This window comes from Coccomyxa subellipsoidea (assembly GCF_000258705.1).
Source record: "Coccomyxa subellipsoidea C-169, whole genome shotgun sequence".
Classification (NCBI taxonomy): domain Eukaryota; kingdom Viridiplantae; phylum Chlorophyta; class Trebouxiophyceae; family Coccomyxaceae; genus Coccomyxa; species Coccomyxa subellipsoidea.
In genome coordinates this window covers 1,578,706-1,598,555 of record NW_005178040.1, presented here as the reverse complement: position 1 = coordinate 1,598,555, position 19,850 = coordinate 1,578,706, and the positions used below count along the sequence as shown (strand labels likewise).

The 19,850-nt window shown below is 54.4% G+C and overlaps 5 protein-coding genes across 5 annotated transcripts; 1 reads left to right on the top strand and 4 right to left on the bottom strand.

Annotated features, from left to right (window-relative positions):
• Positions 1 to 253: 253 nt before the first annotated feature.
• Positions 254 to 1,902, bottom strand: COCSUDRAFT_64907 (hypothetical protein). Its single transcript, XM_005650424.1, has 5 exons — positions 1,710 to 1,902; positions 1,413 to 1,523; positions 1,255 to 1,324; positions 855 to 1,136; positions 254 to 672 (listed from the first exon to the last, which is right to left on the bottom strand). Exons 1-5 carry the CDS (start codon positions 1,804 to 1,806, stop codon positions 573 to 575), a joined length of 660 nt encoding a protein of 219 aa, XP_005650481.1. The 5' UTR covers positions 1,807 to 1,902; the 3' UTR covers positions 254 to 572.
• A 1,949-nt stretch (positions 1,903 to 3,851) lies between these two features.
• COCSUDRAFT_60940 (hypothetical protein) lies at positions 3,852 to 8,599 on the bottom strand (the record flags this gene model as incomplete). Its single annotated transcript, XM_005650423.1, has 13 exons — positions 3,852 to 4,004; positions 4,178 to 4,351; positions 4,505 to 4,622; positions 4,735 to 4,887; positions 5,006 to 5,602; positions 5,930 to 6,178; positions 6,312 to 6,436; positions 6,591 to 6,827; positions 7,064 to 7,234; positions 7,496 to 7,862; positions 7,961 to 8,112; positions 8,197 to 8,343; positions 8,570 to 8,599. 13 exons carry the CDS (start codon positions 8,597 to 8,599, stop codon positions 3,852 to 3,854), a joined length of 2,673 nt encoding a protein of 890 aa, XP_005650480.1.
• A 3,333-nt stretch (positions 8,600 to 11,932) lies between these two features.
• COCSUDRAFT_40156 (hypothetical protein) lies at positions 11,933 to 15,148 on the top strand (the record flags this gene model as incomplete). Its single annotated transcript, XM_005650422.1, has 8 exons — positions 11,933 to 12,320; positions 12,425 to 12,595; positions 12,732 to 12,952; positions 13,272 to 13,552; positions 13,727 to 13,955; positions 14,134 to 14,258; positions 14,561 to 14,695; positions 14,956 to 15,148. The coding sequence occupies 8 exons, from the start codon at positions 11,933 to 11,935 to the stop codon at positions 15,146 to 15,148; spliced, it is 1,743 nt and encodes a 580-aa protein (XP_005650479.1).
• Positions 15,149 to 15,592: 444 nt separating this feature from the next.
• On the bottom strand, positions 15,593 to 16,042 carry COCSUDRAFT_60938 (hypothetical protein; the record flags this gene model as incomplete). The annotated part of the gene is made up of 2 exons (XM_005650421.1): positions 15,593 to 15,844; positions 16,034 to 16,042. 2 exons carry the CDS (start codon positions 16,040 to 16,042, stop codon positions 15,593 to 15,595), a joined length of 261 nt encoding a protein of 86 aa, XP_005650478.1.
• Positions 16,043 to 16,211: 169 nt separating this feature from the next.
• On the bottom strand, positions 16,212 to 19,458 carry COCSUDRAFT_60937 (hypothetical protein; the record flags this gene model as incomplete). The annotated part of the gene is made up of 8 exons (XM_005650420.1): positions 16,212 to 16,472; positions 16,735 to 16,932; positions 17,060 to 17,126; positions 17,229 to 17,349; positions 17,596 to 17,875; positions 18,165 to 18,369; positions 18,810 to 18,961; positions 19,237 to 19,458. The coding sequence occupies 8 exons, from the start codon at positions 19,456 to 19,458 to the stop codon at positions 16,212 to 16,214; spliced, it is 1,506 nt and encodes a 501-aa protein (XP_005650477.1).
• Positions 19,459 to 19,850: the final 392 nt, after the last annotated feature.

Sequence of the window (19,850 nt, the reverse complement as noted above, 5' to 3'; positions counted from 1 at the left end):
ATAGAAGGACTGTTGTTGAAGTGGGTAGCTGGTCGAAAGGCTTGAAAAGCCTGAAATAAGTGAAGTCGTGGTTGTCGGATGTATAGAACTTAGCAGGCAGCCAATCAACATGTACACTGCGTTTGTCAATACAGTGCCGTAGTGCATGTCTGTAGATCGTATCGTTGCACCTGTCGAAGCATTTACTGGTAGTGTACACAGAAGCCTGAAAGGCATGAATTCACGGTGTAATTGCTGTCATCACATCAGGATTGAGTGAGCACCTTTAATTTCTGGTTACATGTCACCACCCGTGTAAGACACATTGATTTGGTCTTTAATAATTCTGCAAGTCGAGTATTCAACATTCTAGATCACATATTGAAAGCCTCTGGAGCGCCAGACTGCAACAGACACCAGGCAGAGGTCCTTATGCACATGTGAGACTCGCTGGCATAAAAAGCGCACGTAATACTAATGTACAGCGTTTATGTGCAGCTTGTCAGACTTGCTCAGCTCTCCGCTCCAAGAGGGCTTTTTCAGATAAGCATGGACAGCTTGGCACGGCACATGACAGCTATACTCTGCAAGGATCATTTCAAGCCTTCAGGCATTCCCATGCGTTTTGATGTTGCCCCTTGACCATCGATGACACCTGCCATTGTCAGATCCTGCTCCGCCAGTTTCTTCCCCCTGCAAAGCACCATCTCCGCTCCTTCAGATCTGACCAACATGCAGATATCAATCATACCATTTTAATTGCTATACTCAATGCACACTCAAGAAGCAGCAGTCTTGCACATGAAGACATCAAAAAAAAGGGGAACGCAGACGTCAAAGCAGAGCAAGCGATTAGCAAGCACAGGTTTGCGCACGTTTGGAGGGCGGCCTTCATGTTGTAGTGCTGCTTGCGGTGCTGCTCAAAGCGCCTCCGCTTGAGGCTCTTGGCCTCCGAGGTCAGCCCCTCGCCATCGCTGCTGGTGTAGCCGCACCGCTCTGCCCCACTGGAATAGCCCCGGTCTGGGCCGCTGGAGTACCCGCCGCTGGACCTTGACATGGATGGCTCTGCTGCCTCCTGCCTCCGAGTCTCCTCCAACCGCGTGGACGCCTCTGCGATTGTTATGTGCGCGGTGTTTCTTGTCCTGTCCGCCGATGACCTGCAGCGACACTGCATGTGAGGATCTGACATATCGCAGACTGCCCGCTGCACGCTGTTTTTCCATGGCAAGGAACTTTTATTTTGAGCTATCAGCAGTAAGCCAGTTGAAAGCACACCTGGACAGGCTACCGGCAGGGGTTCGTGCATAATCATCCTCCAGAGTCAGAGGCGCCATGTCTGCAGCACCTGTACATTCCCCCTGTAGTCACGATGTGTCACTGAAAGCACGATGGTGTGCACAGCAAGTGTCCAGTAGGCCTTGCATGGGTCGTACCTTCGTCAGGATCATCGCTCTCCCCGAGAGGTGCATGATAAGGAGTCTTTGGCTCATTGATCTTCGTAGGCATAAGTTCTGCTTTTATTTTCTCGTTCTCTTCTAAGTTTGCTGCATGGACACAAGACACAGGTTGTAATTTGCAGAGACTGGTCATACGGCAGGAAGTCTGATCAGCTGTCGAAGAGAAGTTCTATCACTCTTCAGTTGCCAACATGAGCCCTTATTCACACTAATATACCCAACACGTTCTATGAGATCTCGTACGAGGGGGAGGTTAGTCTATTGATGTGTTACCCTCGTCCCAATGTATGCTTTTTGAAGAGCGAGTTGCACTGATATCTGCTGGGTCATCATGTCCAGGAATGCAGAGTTTGTCTGTGGTTTGCTCCATGCCGGAGACAATCCGTAATGTCTGGTACCTTCAGCAAACAATATTCAGCACCGATCGCTTCCAAAGTGCAGCGAGGCTTTCTTATAAGCATTTCGTATATATCAACTGCGTCAGATTCATCTCAAACACCAGAGGAGCGCATTTGCATGAGACATCGTCTGTGTATGATTAAATCCCTTTGCAGCTTCCTCGAGCCAATCAGAGAGCGCTATTCAGACATGAATTTGGAAGAATAAGGCCGAGTATGAGCTGAAAAATTCGGGGTCGTGATCATTTCTAGATATAATCTGTCTTGGCATCGTCGAATTGATCGCCCTTCACGGTAGGTGACTCACTGGCTGATCTAGGATGCGTTGATGCCAACAATACACAATGATCCTCGGCTTATCTACACACAATTACACTAGGACACCCCAACCAAATCGAGATGTTGCAAAAGCCATTGGCATTCAGAGGTCGAGAGTCCGCAACACTATTGCCAGGCCGACACAGATCTCATGCCTTGGCACAAGCAGACGTGCTCTTCTAGGCATGGGCTACCCATCTTGTCTTCTATCAATTTCATGTTGCAAAATTGCCTTCGTTTGTCGGGGCTGCTCTCATGAAGTCCTTTGGCTTCTGTGCTGTAGGCATGTCTTGCAGCTGTGGTCTCTGTCAGAGCAGGAGTCGAATGCAGTGGTATGATAAGTACTTTGCATGGAACATGAGCCAATTCGAAGAGGAATATGAGGAGCTTGTGGGCCCTGTGAGGACAGATCTGTTCAAAACCTTCATACCAACAGACCAAAGTTCAGTGAGCATCTTGGATGTTGGTGCTGGCACGCTGCCAAATGCGCAGTACTTCCAGGTGATTGGACTATTCTCCGTCCTGTTGAAGCCGTGGATCTGATCTGTGCTAGTTGCAGAATTGCACACTGTTTTATGCACAGTAGGATTTGGACGTGACTGCTGTGGACCCAAATCCAGAAATGTGGCCATATGCCCGTGCCAACGCCGCACAGCATGGGCTGAGGAGTCTAAATTTGGTCAACGGGGTTGCCGAAGAGCTGCCCTTCCCAGAGAGCACATTTGACAGAGTGGTTTGCACATTGGTGGGCCCCTTCATGTCCTCCAGCTGCCATGAAACTCCAGAAGTGACACGCCAGCCTGCCCTCGAATGCATGTTGTGACTGTTGCAGCTGACAAGGTGACTCGGCATGTTGGCTGGCTGCAACAGGTACTCTGTTCCGTCGCAGATGTACAAGCAGCCGTCCGGGAGATGCACAGGGTTCTAAAGCCGGGAGGAAAATTGCTTTTTCTGGAGCATGTAGCTGCTGGGCAAGAGCACCCGTTCTTGCGGCTGACCCAAGCGGTGTTGAATCCTCTGCAACAAGCACTGGCTGATGGCTGCAATCTCACCAGGTGATTTTCATTCCTTGGTGAGACAGCCCAGAATAGGAGCGGCTGTGGGGGTTTGCTGCTTTGTCTGTAAGGGTTTGCTGGTCCACACCAGCACAGGCAGGGGAGGAAAGGTGCAATTACACACACGACGAAGGTTGAAGGACGCAAATTTGCCGGTGCACAGGGACCCACTTGAAAAGATTGGGATCGAGTTCTCCACGCTGGAGCAGGAGAGACACTTTTCAGTGCCAGGCCTTGGCCTGATCGGCCCACATGTGTGTGGAATTGCAGTGCGTTGACTGAAATCAGCACTGTCAAGAGAGACATTGAAATGTGTCTTTTGAACCTGACAGTGCTGCATGTATATTACTGGAACGCATCTTCAAGATTGCCTCATATCGTCTACGAAACTATCTAGTTTCGGCATGCACGCCTGTAATGATGATCATACATGTATCGTATATTCAAAACGTCACCTACCTAGAGACAAGCTGGCTAAGATACATACACACTTACACAAAGTCAAAAGCAGACAGTGACTACCTAGTGCACTGCAATAGCAACATACTAAGAGATGATAGTCTAGAATGCATCTTGAAAATTGACCACCACATACACATCATGAACTGGCAGACAAGCCCATATTATGGGACTTGCCACAACCGTCATGCTGCCGGATCCACAAGGCGCATATCAAGCAGACTGGAGACCTGCAGAAAAGCATTGCACAGCCGATCCTCTGCGTTCTGCTGCGCTTGGATCACCAGCTGCCTCAGACCCCGCCTGTATGCTCTTGGCTGACTTGCCATGAAGTGGGCCTGCGCATGCACATGCACCCTATTACATCACACTGTCATCCTTGATGCGCCTATCCACACAAACATAGATAGTGCACATGCCGCATCATTAAGCAGAGGCCTGGGATACATGCAAAAAATTGGCAAGGGGAGGAACAGCTGGGATGTAATGTGATGGAATGTGATGACAACACCTGCAGGAAGCTGGCAGCGATGTGGCGCACACGAGGATCCCTGTCGTTGAGCACACCCACAAAGAAACTGCTGCCGCCGATAGCTGCCGTGTCCTCTAGGCTGCCCTTGCAGCGCGCTGCCAGCAACAGCAGCACTGCTGCGCGGACATCCCTCAGAGTCGTGCTTGACCAGGCCTGCATGCAAATGTGCATTCTCATACACACTGAATCACACGCCGGCTGCCTTGTCCCAGGGATGGCATTGAAGTCAATGACAGCTCTGTGTGCAGATCGCACAGCGGGTAATAGAGCAAGACATTGTATGGCAATGAGCCTGTGTGGTCTTACCTCTTTGGGGCTGCTCTGTGGCATATTCTGGAATATGTGGGCCAGCATCACCGGGGACACGCTGCTCAGCAGATCATGCGGCACGCCCAAAGTGCCCGCCAGGAATGCAGCCACCGTCCTGCAAAACACATATCATGCTCAGCCCTGTATGTAAAAGCTGCTTAGCAACGGACAGCGAAGAGGGTGCAAGCTATCCTTTGATGCAAAATGGTTAGTCGGATGCTGCGCACCCGACAGCATTCTGCTCTGATATGACGTCAGCATGCGGGTCCAGATCGGCGGCTGCGTCCAGTGAGAAGGATTTTGCCTGGGAGAAGGACACTTGCGCCGGCAAGACCAGGGAGATGATCAATAGACGGCCCAGCTCCAGGAAGGCCTCCTCCCTGCAGAAGGCACACCAGACACCATAATCAGCAAAAATCAGTATGACATGGGACTAATTCTGGCGTATTATGAAGCGTGCAACACACTGCACAAAATACAGAGGCGAATTCAGCTCACCTGCAGATGTCTGGCGCGTCCAAGAGCCAGTCGACAAGCACGGCCTGGGTGGGCAGGCTGAGCTCTGCAGCGCTGTAGCTGTGCCATACACTGGCCTCCTCCTCACCGCCCTGCTCCTCTTCCTCAGTCACCAGCACCTTGCGCGCGGATGCGCCACCGCCGTGCACTTCCGCGCCCGGCTCTGCAGCCGAAGCTCCGTCAGGAGCGTCGCCCTCGCTCTTCTGTTCCTGCCTCGCCATGTCTCCGCGGGCTGCAAGATCCATGCTGGCGCCCTCTGGACGTGGGCTGGGCTTCTCCACACCGGCCTCGCCAGCTTCATCCCCCGGCTCCGATTCCTCCTCGTCTTCTTTGTCTGCCGGCGATGCAGTGGCCGCGGTGTCATCTGATGCGGCGCCGTTGGACGCAGCAGGGTCCAGGGAGAAGCGCGAGGCCTGCCGCTCGGATGCCGGCAGTGGGGGAATCGAGAGGACCTCCTGGTCAGCACTCGCGCTGGCACTCGCGCTGTAGTATGTTTCGTCGGACAGCCGCAGCCGCCGCAGCGCTGCGTCCAGTGACGGCACGCGGTGGTGCCCGCTCCCCTCCTTGCCCGTGCTCGGCCTGCGCGCAGCGCCCTCACGTGCTGAATAGAGGTTTAGTTCCTCGATTGCCCAGAGCCGAGATAAGGTGCAGACTGGACCAGCCCTGGAGACCTTGCAATCGGCCCTGTCAAAAAACTGCTCCATCCTTTGAACATAAGTGCTGACACAGCGCGACTTTGATACAGAACACAAAAACAAGCCACTCGTTTGAAACACAATGCAACATCCGTTGACGCCATTATCAGGTAAGTGAGCAGTAAATAAGCAATTAGTATGTAAGAAGTAAGGTGAACGTCCTCGATGTATTGATACGACCTGGTGGACATTTCCAAAGGATGCTCTGGACTTATTCGGGAGTGGGCCGTGCCTGGGAGTGCAGATGCTGCGCGCGGCGCCGCGGAGGCTGCGCAGGAAGGGCGGCGAGATGGGCGGGGAGGTCAGCTCCATGGAGACGCTGTGCGTCAGGCTGCAGCGCTGCTTCACGACCAGCAGCAGGCGCCACACCACCCTCACCAGCCGCGCTACCGTGTTGACCCTTGGAGTGGCCTTGTCCAGTATGTGCTGGAGCACATCAGCCAACTGCTCCTGCTGAAGCCTGCAGCCATAATATGCCCTGATCTTGGTCTGCTCACAACATCATGAAGCTTACAAAGTGTGGCTGATCATAGCTTCAATGCAACAAGGTGCAGATGATGATGGGACTCAGAGGGTGAGGAGGAGGATCTCACCCAATGCTGTCTGAGCCGGTGCCCGGCGGCACTGGGAGAAGGGCCGGTGCGACTGCCTCCTCATGCTCCTGCAGATGCCTCTCTGCCGCAGCCACCAGCAGGCGGAGCAGCCATGACTCCGCAAGCTGCACCATAACTCTGCTGGTCAGGTGCCCGCCCACTATCAAAACTGTACAACATCATGCTGATTATAGCAATGATGGCACTCAGAGACGTGCAGGCAACATCCATACAGACCCAGCACGTATGTGGAGCTCAGATCTAGCGGGCTTAGCAGACCTGGGCAGAGCGGGGATCCGGGCTGCAGAAGAGGTCGGTCAGGCACGCCCAGACGCCGTTGGCGCCCTGCGAGGCGGCGGCTGCGCTGCTGACGCCGGCCAGCGTGTGGGTGAGTGCAGGCAGCAGCGCAGGCGTGAGCTCGCCGGCTGCAGTGCTGACTGCCAGGGCCTCCGCCTGTTCCAGCACCAGCCTTATTGCTGCCTGCATCCGCTCTGCCTCGCTCTCCTGCATCGACGCCTGCGCACATGCAGCTCGAGCTTTGTCACCCCACTCCAGCGACACCAGGTGATGCCATGACACCTTTAAGGCAAAAGTGGATTGGAATGAGTTGCATTGCATGCAAGACGTGTGGGTGGCTTTGCAGATAGCGCCGACGGACTGTCTTTGAAGTCGCTGTACTTTGTGTCATCATGTGTCATCGCTAGCAGCAGCGCAAAGCAATGGGCGACCTTGCAAGAAGGGAGGAATAGCACCGGCAGGCTGAGGCTGGAGGCAATGGGGAGCGCAAAGCCGGGAAGGCCGCAGAGGAACGCCGCGCTGAGGGCATCTGCCACATCGCTGGCGGCCATCATGCGGCAAATGAGCAAAGCATCCTCGGGACCCTCAAGGAGCTGTGAGATGTCGTTAGCCTCCTCGTGCAACCCCTGAGTGGCATGCAGAAAGATGTGCATAACATCTTGCAACCAAGCCACTCTTTCCCAGGGATGGTTACCAAATGATCAATGTTCTGACATTTCTTTCAGCGTGCACGGTGTCACCAGTTGAGATCTCGGGTATCTCCTGCTGAGCTGAACTTGCCTCACCGATTCTCACACCATCTCTGGGTTACATAAGCTTGCAACTGAATTTCCTTTTCACCTTTCATCAGCTGATTTGATTCAGCAAAACATCAAGAAGGTGATTACCACCTTGCAGAGACGGGCGACGATGCAGTCCAGCAGGATGCACAGTAGGTTACGGCGGGCCTCCCGAGAGGCTGCAGCTCGGAAGTGCCGCGCCACCTCTTCAACCCCCCCAAATGCCTGCAGCCGGGCGAGGGACAGGCGCAGGCCGGCATGGCTGCACGGCTGCGCGGCTGCTGGCTCGGAGTCTGTGGCGGCGGTCTTGAAGGACAGGCCGCCATCAGAGTTGCTGTCGGGGATGCTGTCTGCATTCTCCAGTCCGCCCTCTGGCTGCTGGCTGCTGCCCTTCCTGTCTGCTGCTGGGCTGTCATCTTCCACATACAGCAGGTTGGTCGTCAACCTGACCAGCTGGGTATGGAGGCTGTCCGGCCTGCAAGTACCCCAGCAAGTTTTCATTTGATTTGACCTTCAGCATACAGCCTGAATCCTGTGGACAGCAAAGGTGTAGACGCTGAGCTAGTGGCACACCAGTGATGTTGGCTGCTGCAGCGGAGGATTGCAGCCATTGCTCGGGGTGGCATGGGCTGCAGCCACTCTCGTTTCAGATCCCCTCCGCTTGAGCACAGATGGCACAGACAGCCGACTGCGGCTTGCCAAAGCTCCTCACTGGTTGCCTTGTTCTGCACACCACCCAGCAAATAAAGCAGATACGGCAAAGTCACATCATTGCAGATGTGGTAAGCATGCGATGGGAAGCGGCCTACCTGGGCCAGAAACAGCAGCAGCTCAAACAGCAGCATCCTCAGCCAGGTCTTTATCTGCTTTGTCTGCTCATTTCTGGTCTGCAGAGGGCTGTGTGCATTGTCAAAAGATTCATCGGAGAAGACGGCCACAAGCTCCACATCCGGCCCCTGAGATGCATGCTGCACATGAGTATGTGGATAGTGAGTACTTGCCCGTTAACAAGTACAGACACTGAGTACTGTGTAGGATTTGCTGCACCTGGACAGAAGGAGAGGTATTGTCCTTTGAGCCTGGAGATAGGATTTCGCAGTTCAGGGACATGTTATAAAGCACATCAAAAGCTCGCAGCTGCGTAGCCCTCCTGTCAGCCCTCAGCAACCTGTCATCACACACCAGAGCTTGTGACGATTCGCCAAGAATCATGCTGACCAACGTGACATGATGAACCAAATGAAGGGGCCGAACTCATGCCCGCTCCCTGTATCAATCTGATGCAGAGAGCGCCATGTCTGAATGGCTCACCTCCGAAGCAGAACCAGTGCAAGGGTGAAGGAATTCCCTGGTCCAGCGCGCTGCCAGAGATCCAGCAACAGGTGACTGAGAAGGCTGCAGCACATCTCAGGAGCCTCTGTGTGACCGCTGCTGCTCTCACCATTTGCTGATGCCCCACCCTACACAGAAGGACCACTTTGCAGCGCAGCAGTCCTGAGACCCCTTACAAATGATGAAATGCAGGAATTCATTGCTGTAGTAATTACTGAGCAGATCTTTACCGCTGCTGTGCTTGGCAGGGCAGAAGGCCCGCACACACTTTCCAAGATTGCTTCAATGTCATTTTCATCCAGGAGAAGGGCAGCTGCTTCACTGTTGCTGGCTGATACGCGGTGCTGCCTGCAGAAGAAAGATGCTGCCATCAGGACTGAGTAAAGCAATAAGACAGAAGGTGCCGGTTGGATCGCTATACGACATGGTAGTGCCACGGACCTCTTTCTGGCCGACGCTTCTGGGCTTCTCCTGTTTGGGAGATAAGCCGCATGCCTGCCCCGCATTTGATGCAGCGCTGCAATTGTGTTGAGCTGCTTCTGCAGTTTCAATGTCTCCCCAGCCAAGTTGTCTGGTGAAATGCTGTCTGCAAGGCCTTTGCTGAAGGCCCCTGGACAACAAGAAGGGCAGACCTTTCTGCTCCGGCAGTAGACAAAGAAACAAGCCAAACTTGGGACATCCTTAACTAGCTTGTACCTTACCTCGCTTGGATACCACAGCAAGCGACAGCACAAATGCTGCACAGCTCTCAAGAGAATGATATTCCTGAGCAGCCTCTGGCAGCCATGCGAACGTGAGCATATCTGGTATGAGGTCTGTTTCCTGGGATTGGTATCGTGACTCAGTAGCCCTGCTTTGGGATGCGGAATTGACATGCTCTGACGCCGGGCCTGCAGACAATAAGTGAAGTAAGAATCATTCTATACAACATGATGCAGTGGCATGCGTCCAGCATGATGGTCAATGTGAGGTGGCAATGCACAACATGTGCAACAAGTGTTTCTGAACAGCATGCCAAACAAGAAAGCCGGGATTGTACCACGAGGTGGCGTGCTAAGCTCTTGCCGGGAGACTGGTGAACCATGTCCAGCGGGTAAAATGTCCAAGCCTGCCTGTGAGTCATCTGCCTGCCTGCAAGGGTAGTCACAGAGGGCGTTATTGATCTTGATGACACCAAAGTTGTAAGAATGATTCTTACTTCTCCAGCCCAGGACATGTTTCTGGCGCCATGTCCAAAACTCATGATGCACCCTTTCCTGTCTCTTGCAATAGGACTCCAGCCAACAAACGCAGTAGCACAGTGGGTGAATTCCGACCTGAATAGCGTACGAGCTGGGGAACTCTCCCCTGCTTGCTGTGCCACCAGTGCTTGCAGAAATTGTAAGGAGCTGAGGAGGCCTGTCAATGTGGAATAGCCTTGAGTGCACAGGAGCACTGAAGTAGCCAAGCTTGAAAAGGTGTGTCAGTACCACTAGTTTTTGCCATCAAGGGCAGCACATACCAGGCTGCAAATCCTCCATGCTGGCCATGCAATCAGAGCAGAAAGCTCTGATCTCCTGTAGGGTGCTTGTGGATGCTTCAAATCTGCACACGGAAGAGTCACAGGGGAGGGTTTGTGGGCACTTTTCCCGATCCTTCCATGCAATGTCAGGCCCAAATTCTCATGAAAATGGACAGTGATACTTCATGCAGTGCTTTTCGCAACACGTACACATTGCTCACCTGGGAAGATATCTTTTCAGTAACTCCACGCACTTCACCCATACAGCCACACTGCACAACACGATGTCTTGTTGATCGCCGGTATCAGGAGAAAGGAAGATATTAGAATGGTTAAGATATTGAAAATATGCACACAATCGCACCTGAGCGGTTCAGCACGGGCTCTTCCAATGATGGTCATGTAGGTGGCATCGGCCGTGCTGGAGTCCAGCAAGAATTCCTAGCATGCGATGAAAAGACAACAATGTCACAGTCATACAATGAGAGGTACATTAGAGCGTCTTGGGCGTGTGAAAGACACTGGATATTGCATTCTGCCTGCGTCTGCACCTGGAGTGTTTGCAAGTACTGCCCATCCAAAGGCGATCCAGACGTCCGAGTGCAGAACCAGACAGCATGAGTGAGCCGAGGATTGTAAACGCTCTCGGTAGAACTCATATTGCGTGATCTGCTGGGTTCTCAAAGACAGGCCTTCAGATAGCAAGATGTCAATCTGCATACTTGATTCCTTGAACCACAATTCCCAAACTTGGACTCCTACTACCTTGCATGGCGCTATGAAATACACGACACGGCATCTGTCATCTCTTCGAAAGCTCGCAGATACTGAGTGTGTGCATGAAAGTCTGCATGCATATACCAAGGTTGCCAGATTAGGATTCACAAGAAATTGCTGATTGCATGAGCACAAACGGACCACTGCGAAGACGCACTAATGAAAAGGGACGCCCTGTAAGTCCTGGTCCACCCTACAGCTTGATTGAGCAGAACAAGGGACAAGTTTACTCACGGAATGTTCGACTGTTGTTGAGCATTGCATCAACATTTCAAGCTGTATTGAGCCTCACGAGATTAAGCATGGCAAACTGGATACAGAGCAGACTTAAGGCAGCGGAAGGCTTGCTGGAAGCCGTGGACAGGACAGCTAAGACTGTGGCTGTACCTCGATGGGATCAACAAGACGCTCCAACTTCTGTCGGAGGACGCAAACCTCCTGAGCAGGTGATGGGATTTGCAATCGAATGCTTTGTCGAGCACAAGATGTGCTTTTATATAAACTTTCTTGGATTTTCAGAGCGACTGAATGACAACACTTTTGAAGTCAGTTGCTGAACACACGCACTTCAGCGCGCGCCTTATCGTCGCTCCTTATTTTTTTAAGCTTTACATATCCTTGTGTTGCAGGCTGTAACGTCCGATCTTCCAGAGCGAAGAAGTACATCGGATGTTGAGATGCCATCTGCAGTAGGAGAAACCCCTACGGTCAAGCTATCAGACACCCTGGGAGATGCTGAAAAGGAGCATATTGCCATCACCAGTCCGAAAGGCACAGGGACTCAAGCAGACAAGCCAGTGCTGAGCTCTGGCATGGCAGCTGGAGAACCTCCTGGGAGCACCGGAATCTCTCCTGGTGTTGCAGCAGCGCAGCCGGACATTCCCTTTGCCCCAAGCAGTGCCAAAATTCCTTTTGAGAGCAGCCCTTCTGCCGTGATGCTCCAGTTGCCCTCCAAGGGAAGCGGCCAGATCGATCGGGAATCTCCCAGACCGGCCGTGCCTGAGCAAGGATCCCCAGCGGACTCAGCCAGAAAAGCAGAGAATGCAGTCCACTCTGCACCACTGACACCTCAGCCTGACTCAGATTCCACTGCAGTCCCAGCTGACAAGACAGAGGCAGACAGCCAGCTCTTGGGGAACCCCAGAGAGGCAACACCTGATGTTCAGAGTGACTCAAAGCCGGCAGATGCAATCGAGAGGGGCGACCCAGAGCAGCCGGGCACGAGCGAGCCACGGCCAAGCACGACCACGGCAGCACAGTCACAGGCACTTGCCATAGCGGAAGCCATCTCTGCTGCAGCTGCTGCCGCCGGCCCTCCTGCTGGTGCGAACCCGGGTCTTCCCAGTTCTCCACATACATACTCAACAAGGTGCAAATTCTTCTCCATCATCTGCAGTGTGCTAACAAGGGGATGGTGTGGCCTGCAGGGGAGGCTCCAGGCTCGGACCCTGCAGACATGCAGGGGTCGGCCAGCAACAACGAGAGGGAGGTTCGCCTCGTGCGGGTGGTCGAGCAGCTGCGGCGCCGCTTGGACCAGCTGCGAGGGGAGAACGAGCAGCTGGAGGAGGAGCTGCGCAACGCCGACAGCAAGCTCACCGGTGGCGTCCCTGTGCATGGCCTCATTGCCTTGCCTGGTCATCCCTGAAGACGTGGTCTATTGCCCCAGAACAACTCACGAATTGCACCCTGACTAGAACATTGTTCATGAATGGCTGTTTAATGCATGTGATATAGATACTGCTGGACGGGCGGAGAGGCTGGAGGACGAGCTGGCAAAGGCCCAGGTGGCGCGCGTGTCAGCAGAGGCGTCTACAAGTTCGGCCAACGCCGCGCAGCAGGCTGCAGAGGAGGCCCTGGAGCGCGAGAGGGGGGCCATGGCGGCGCGGCTGGCCGAGGCGGAGGCCCAGGCATCCAAGCTGGCCGAAGAAAACGCACGGCTGCAGACCGAAAGCCAGGTGTGAGAGCCTCCTCATGATGTTGCACAATCCCAGTCAGCAAGGAGCACAAGGTGGCAGGTGCGCACGGTGCGGTCACGGGGACTGAGCAGGGCCAAGGTCTCCAGAGAGCTGACCACTATTTGCTCGCACGCCCTGTATCTATAGTTGGCAACCAAGCAGATTCTGCGGCTCGACCTGAGCACTCAAAGCAGAGAAAGTAATAAGAATTTTACATGTGGTTGATGCAAGGAATGTATGAACAAATTAGGCAGACCAGGAGCGCAAGGGGTAAACAAATTTGGAGGTACTTTATCATCCTATTCAATGGCTCATGCAGGCGAGCCAGGAGGACATGGTGGCGGCGCTGCGGGCGGAGGCGGCTGCGGCGGAGCGTCGGCTGGAGGAGGAGCGGGGCGCGCATGCGGAGGCGCGACGCAGTTTCGTGGCGCGCGAGGCCGAGCTGGAAGCCGGCCTGGCCGACAGCGCCGCCGCGTTGACCGCCATGCAGCGCTCACTCGACGACCGCACCCGCCGCTGCACGCAGGCCGAGCAGCGTGCGCTCTCCGCCGAGCAGCGGGCCGATGCTCTCGCGCAGGACCTGGCCTTGCAGTCTGCCAGGTGCTTGGCCAGAAAGGCGTACATTTCTCCTTATGCTTTTTTCCTGATACATTCTGAGTGGGTGCTGGCCTTGCCTGCTGGCTCCGTCTCAGTTGAGAGCCCTGCTAGAGCGAAAAATGGTTTCTGTGCATTTCTGACTTGGAAGACGTTAAATGTACCTGTTTGGTGGTGCAGGATGGAGTCGGCTGGCAGCCAGGCGCAGCCAGGGACCCAGCAAGATGCTGGTGAGGTGGATGCGCTCCGCAGAACAGTTGGGGAGCAGGGTGCAGCTCTGCAGGAGGCAGCAGCGCAGCGGCAGGCAGCAGAGGACTGGGCGAGAAGGTTGCAGCAGGACGTCGATCGCCTGAGCAGCGAGCTGCATGAGGCTGGGCCGGCCTCTGACCTGCAGCGCCAGTTCAGAGAGGTGACTGCGCCCCGCTCATCACTTCTCTTTGTTCTTGTACTTGGCCATGTCACCCATTTTGGAGGATGGTATTTGATGCTGCTTGTGCATGACATCTTTTGAGTTGGGTGATCCAGATTGTTGAATCAGGTGCCCACAACGGCCTAGAAATATATGGATGACGAGCGGCGTTGAGCAGGTGACAGAGCTGCTGTACCTCAAGCAGACGCAGCTGGAGCGCCTGGCGGCGGAGAAAGCTGCGCAGCAGCTGTCCCTGGAACGCGAGCTGGCCGCTGCCCGCGAGCAGGCCGAGCGCGTCAATAGGTACCACTCTCTTCACCGCCCTTTATGTGTATGACGGCCATGGATAGTGTGGCATGCCACAGTGGAGTGCATAATATCAAGACTGATATTGTTTCCACTGGGAACACGGTTGTCTGGGAGGGTTCAAAGTGTCAGAATTTCGGGGCTCATTTCATTCAGCTCCACTGTGCTCGGCTGGCTTTGGACTTGAAAATGCAGCAGAGAGGCCTTCCTGAGGAAATCTTGAGAGTGGGAGTAGCAAATGCTCTTTGTTTGCAAATGTATGCTTCTGTATGACTGAGGAACAAGTGCCTGTTGTGCAGGCGCATGAAGAGCGACAGGTCGGCTGGGTATCTTGCGGAGGGGGATGTGGTGGTGCCGATGGAGGCCATGGGGGAGGCCTACTACCGCCTCGCCAACAACAACCGCGTCGGCGGCGCTGTCAAGGCCGGTGCCGCGTGAGTCCCCCCGCTGTCTTTCTGTGGGAAGTCTCTACTCGTTATACCCCTAATGATCACAGCTTGGCTCGAGAAATGGGTTAGAAAGGCATGCACAATTATGCAAAGCCACTGCATTGGGAGACAAGACACAGGCGCTGCGCAGGATTGAGTCCCTTGGTAGTGGTTGCACAGAGTTTGTCCTTGATGTGATGCCTGGATGGGATGTAAATTGCAATGCTGGAGCATGTGCATTGAGGCTGCTGGTGTGTGGCCTGCAGGATACTGGACACTACGGCGTCGACGGTTGTGCGCGTGCTGAAGCAGTACCCGCTGGGGCGCCTGGCGGCATTTGCCTATGCGATTTTTATCCACCTGTTCATCTGGATCCTCATCAACCGCCTGCAGCACCGCGCGCTGTCCACAGATCACCTAATGGCTGCCAATGCAACCCATGGCGATCTTCATCCTTGACAGCAAGAGCTGCTACATATTTGCCAAAAATTTGTTGTGCTATGCCAGCTGGACCTCTACAGTGCCATTCAGTGCGTGAAGAATCGTTTGTCTGACAACTGAGCAGTGATTACATTATTTCAAGGATCCAGGATGGGTTGGGCTGCCCAATGCGGCATGTGCTAAAGTGTCTGATAACATACAATGCTGTACTACTGCTACGCGGAGTAATGGCTGTAAACCTGTGATTCCGCTGTGTTTGTGATGGAAGCCTCTGACGATCCCCATATAAAGCACAAGCCTTTGTTCAGTGCTGGCGTTGAAAACACCGTAATAGAAATCGCTGATGTGATGTAAGCACTCATGCCTCTTCCACTCCCAAGTATCTCTCAGCCTCAGACGTCTGTTCTATGAGTGACAATTTAGCCGAACTGCTGACGCACATGTAGCACTAGGACAATCCTCTCAGCTCATCTCATCATCCAGACCATCCTTCATCCACTGCCTGGCAGCGCTATTGGCATCCGAGGTACCGAAAAGCTGAGATGCTCCGGTGCTGGCGGCTGGGAACCCCTGCTCGCCTGCGAGGTCTGCTGGGCCAACTCCAGAGGCGGAGTCCAACTGAGAGGCTGCCATCTGGCTGGTGGGCATGCGTTGCCGGTCAAACCCCTTGTTCAGCATCTTGCCAATCTCCTCTGCGCCACGCTGCATCACCTCCTGCACACCAGGGCCAGCACAGGCTCAGGCGCTTGCCCACACAGAAACCACACCAGGCAGTAAGCAACCGCACATATCAATTGTCCGCCTTCCATGGGGCCTGCAGAGCAATATTTTCCTTTGATGACTCTTTGCTGTGTCTTCTGTGGCATAGCTTTGGGCCAGGAAATCTAGCAGGGAGCAGCGTACCCCTGGCATACAGGCTGGGAACCGCACAGGCTGGGTTCAGCAATGATGTCTGGCCCGCACGTGATCTAGCTTGACAAGTGCAGACGGGCTGAGGGCCAGGTCAACTAGTATCCACAACTCTGAATGGGAAATGCCGAGGACTGCGAGATTCAAACTCAGATTTTGAAAGCAGAGTGCATCAGGGGCGCGCCTGGGTGCGGGGGTGGTGCGTGAGAGCGATCATGGCGATCAGAATCGCAATGGAGGATGCGATGAGAATGACGCGCGTGGCGGTGCCCCGGGCGCTGCAGCGGCCGCGGCTGTTCATGTCGGAGGCGCTGTCGGGGCGGCGGCGCAGCGGCGACAGCCAGCGCATGATGCCCGCCGTGTCCTCCATCGTGCTCGGCAGCAGATTGCGCCCCGCCAGCGTCTTGAAGCACGCCTCAAATGTCTCATACCCCTGCTCACACCAATTTCCATGTCCTCAGCCACTTTTGACATCTCTGGAAAAATAAATTTGAGTCCAGTGAGCCATGGCAACCGCTTGGGCTGCACGTGCAGCGATGGCGCGTGTACTCCAGATGATCCAGGTTGCATCTTGAGCTTGGGAGGATTAAATCTGGGATATGCATGGAACTGCAGCGAGCAAAACGGATCTGACATTGTGCAGAACCGGCAGGTTTGATGGGCATGGAGTTGTCTGAGAAGGGCAGAAAACTGACCTGCGGTGTGGATTTGCCATACATGAAGACTGAGAGCATCACGGCTGCCACGCCCACAATGAACCAGCCGCTGGGGTACTGGCTGAACAGCGGGATGGCCCCGATCACCGTGAATATCACGGACAGCGCATTCGCAAAATTCTTCAGGATGTTGTCAGCATACTTTACCACCATGCCCACAATCAAGCCCCCAAACACCTGCGCTCAATTGCAGCGCTGGTCTCTAAGAAAGCCCAACATGCAGGCACCCTTGAGGTGCTAAGAAGCATTATCATCACCAATCAGGCCAGCCTCCCATGTGCAAAGAAAGTGAGGCATGACACACCTGGAGTGCCACAACTCCCCATACAATTCCGTCAAAGCCCTGCATAAGTCCACCATTGGCCACAGATCTGCGCACCCACAGAATTGCCATCAGGCGTGCACCACAACTACTTGGCAAGGAGAGCGACACAGCCACGGTGATTTGCAAGGATGCTGACAGAGGCCCTCACCGGCCGTCCTTCAGGTAGGTGTATGCCAGCGACAGGCACACGCCATACAAGGACAGCTGCAGGTTCCGGATCCACAGCGTCTGCCCCTGCTTCCCCTTCACATACTTCTCAAAATACACCCCTGCAGCCACCCCACACAACACAGCGTAAGACAACCATCCGCCTAAAACTTTACCGCAGCAGCCCCAACAAGGCCCAAGACAAGAAAGCTGCCTCTGTGGCAGCTAGTGACAGAGGACGGTACTTCAGAACGGCATGCAGTTTGACAATTATGGTCCCTTGCGCTGCCGATTAAATACACTTTCATCTTGAGGGTGGTCAGATGACACATTGCTTCAAGATGGGGTGCATGAGGCAGGAGAGTCACCGGCATAGGCAGAGGACAGGCCAGACAGGGCCGAGGCGGCAAGGCCCAGTACAAGGTCGCTCTCGCCCTCAAAGCTGCCGCCGCCGGCCGGCGTGGAACCATTCATTGTGACAAAGACCACGCCGACGGCCAGAACGGGCAGCGAGGCCCACTGCAGCGGCGCCAGATACTGGCCCAGCAGCCACACCGCAAACAGCGCCGTTGGCATGATCTTGAAGGACTGCGAGCAGATCTGGAACGTCACGGCGTCCAGGTGGCTTGCCGCCACTATCACCAGAACCTGCACGGCACTTGAATGCCTCAAAACAGTCCAGCAGATATCCCCCATCCCAACCCACATGCAGCCAATGTAGCATATATTGCTGCTGACATCCCTCATGCCGAGACACCTGTAGTCTATTCCATCAAAATATCTGTCCTGCAGGACAGGCAGGAGCTCTTGAGAGCATGCAGAGATGATCTGAACAGAGGAGTGGGCAACATGAAGAATTATGGCTGGTCGATGACTTCAGTTGTGTGATGCATGTGGGGGTGGCATGCTCAGGAAGAAAGCGCGCCTGCTGCATGACGAAGAGGGCGGCGGGCACGAGCATGGGCCAGGAGCGGCCGAGGATCTCCTCGGCCTGATGCACCACCTCGGCCCGGAAGGCCAGGCCGCGCTGCCCCGCCGTGCGCCCGCACTCCACCATTTGCGCCACCATGCACACCAGCAGCTTTATGAGCTCCGTCCACACCACCGCCGCCGACGCCAGGTACTGAGTTCCTCCCCTTGTCCTGCCAGCACACCACCCGACATTCATCTCTGAACTTCCTTTCATCTGCATGTAATCAGATCTTTTACAGCTTCGGCAGCGACCAGATACCTAGCCACACGATGCTAGGTCAGCCTCCCCGTCCCTCTCCAATGCCGCTCTTGCACGTCATATTATCACTGATTTAAACTCGATTTTAAATTTCCAACCCTCAAATTCAGGCCCGACTCAATTAGGGGCAGTAGCTCCTTCAGAAAATAAATCAATTGTAGATGCTCCAAGAAGATGCTGTGACAGAGAGTGCCATGCAGCAGATGGTGTCGGCACCTTCGAACTCTCAACTTCAGGCCCAACTGTCAATCTAAAGGATAGCTGCTCCTTCGAAAACATCATCGATTACTAATGGTCCAAGAAGATGCTGACAGAGAGAAAGAGGGTGCTATGCAGCGGTGGTGTGGGCACCTGGAGAAGCGCAGAGTCAGGGACAGCGCAGTGCCCTGGAAGATGAGCAGCGCCATGCTCAGCAGGCCCAGCGCACCCTCTTTGCTCCTCAGAAATGCCACAATAGAATTCTGCTCCCCTCTGACCGGGCTGCTCGGCCCCGGCCCCTCCCCCTGCCCCAGATCCTCATGAGCATTAGAAGCAATTGTGCAGCAAATTTTATGCACCGCAAAAGAACTTGACGGTGCTCTCCTGATAGGCTCATGCGTTGGCATGCATGCGCACCTGCCGATATTGCCAGTCCCCTGTCCGTACTGACCAATCTCGCTCCGGTATAGGGGCGCTCGTCTGCTGATCAATCTGTGCATGCACAGAACGCTCAGTGGCGTCTTTTCCTGTCGGAGAATGAAAGGCACTGAACCTGCTGGGGAATTCTCCAGCCACGCACCCCGTCAGTGCTGGTGCCTGACCCACGGGACGAGCTTAGGCGTTCATGCAGCTCTGCAATGTCTCCGCTGCCCACTCGAAGGAATGTTGTTCCCCTGTCAAATTGCCGCTGTGAGCTCGATACAGGCAGCTCTTCATTCCCACTGCTTTTCTCTGCTGCCCATTGGTTCTGAGGGGGTGCAGCTGACGGCCGTATGCCAGATGTGCGCTCATGCAGAGACATAGATGCTGACACACTGTGCTCTGTTGCTGTATGCGCAACACCTAGCCACCAGAAGAGGCCAGGCCTCACTCAATTAGACGAGACCAGGCCTCACTCATCTGCTAGCAAAATCGTGCTTGGGATTTAAATTGCGCATCTAACACATCCAAGGCAGTGTATATGATGCATGTCGAGGCTGCTCAAGACTCCTCAATGGCCCTACTGCAACTTCTAACAACCATCCAGCAATGAACGGAGAATGCCCCTTCCAATGCATAGATTACGAAGGCGACATCTGTACGAACAGAGCCTTGTATTCACGAGATTTCAGGACCTGTTAAGCGCAGCCTTAGATACATGCGACACGCCTTGGCCTTCAAAGGATTGCGAATTATGAGAATAAATGACCTCAG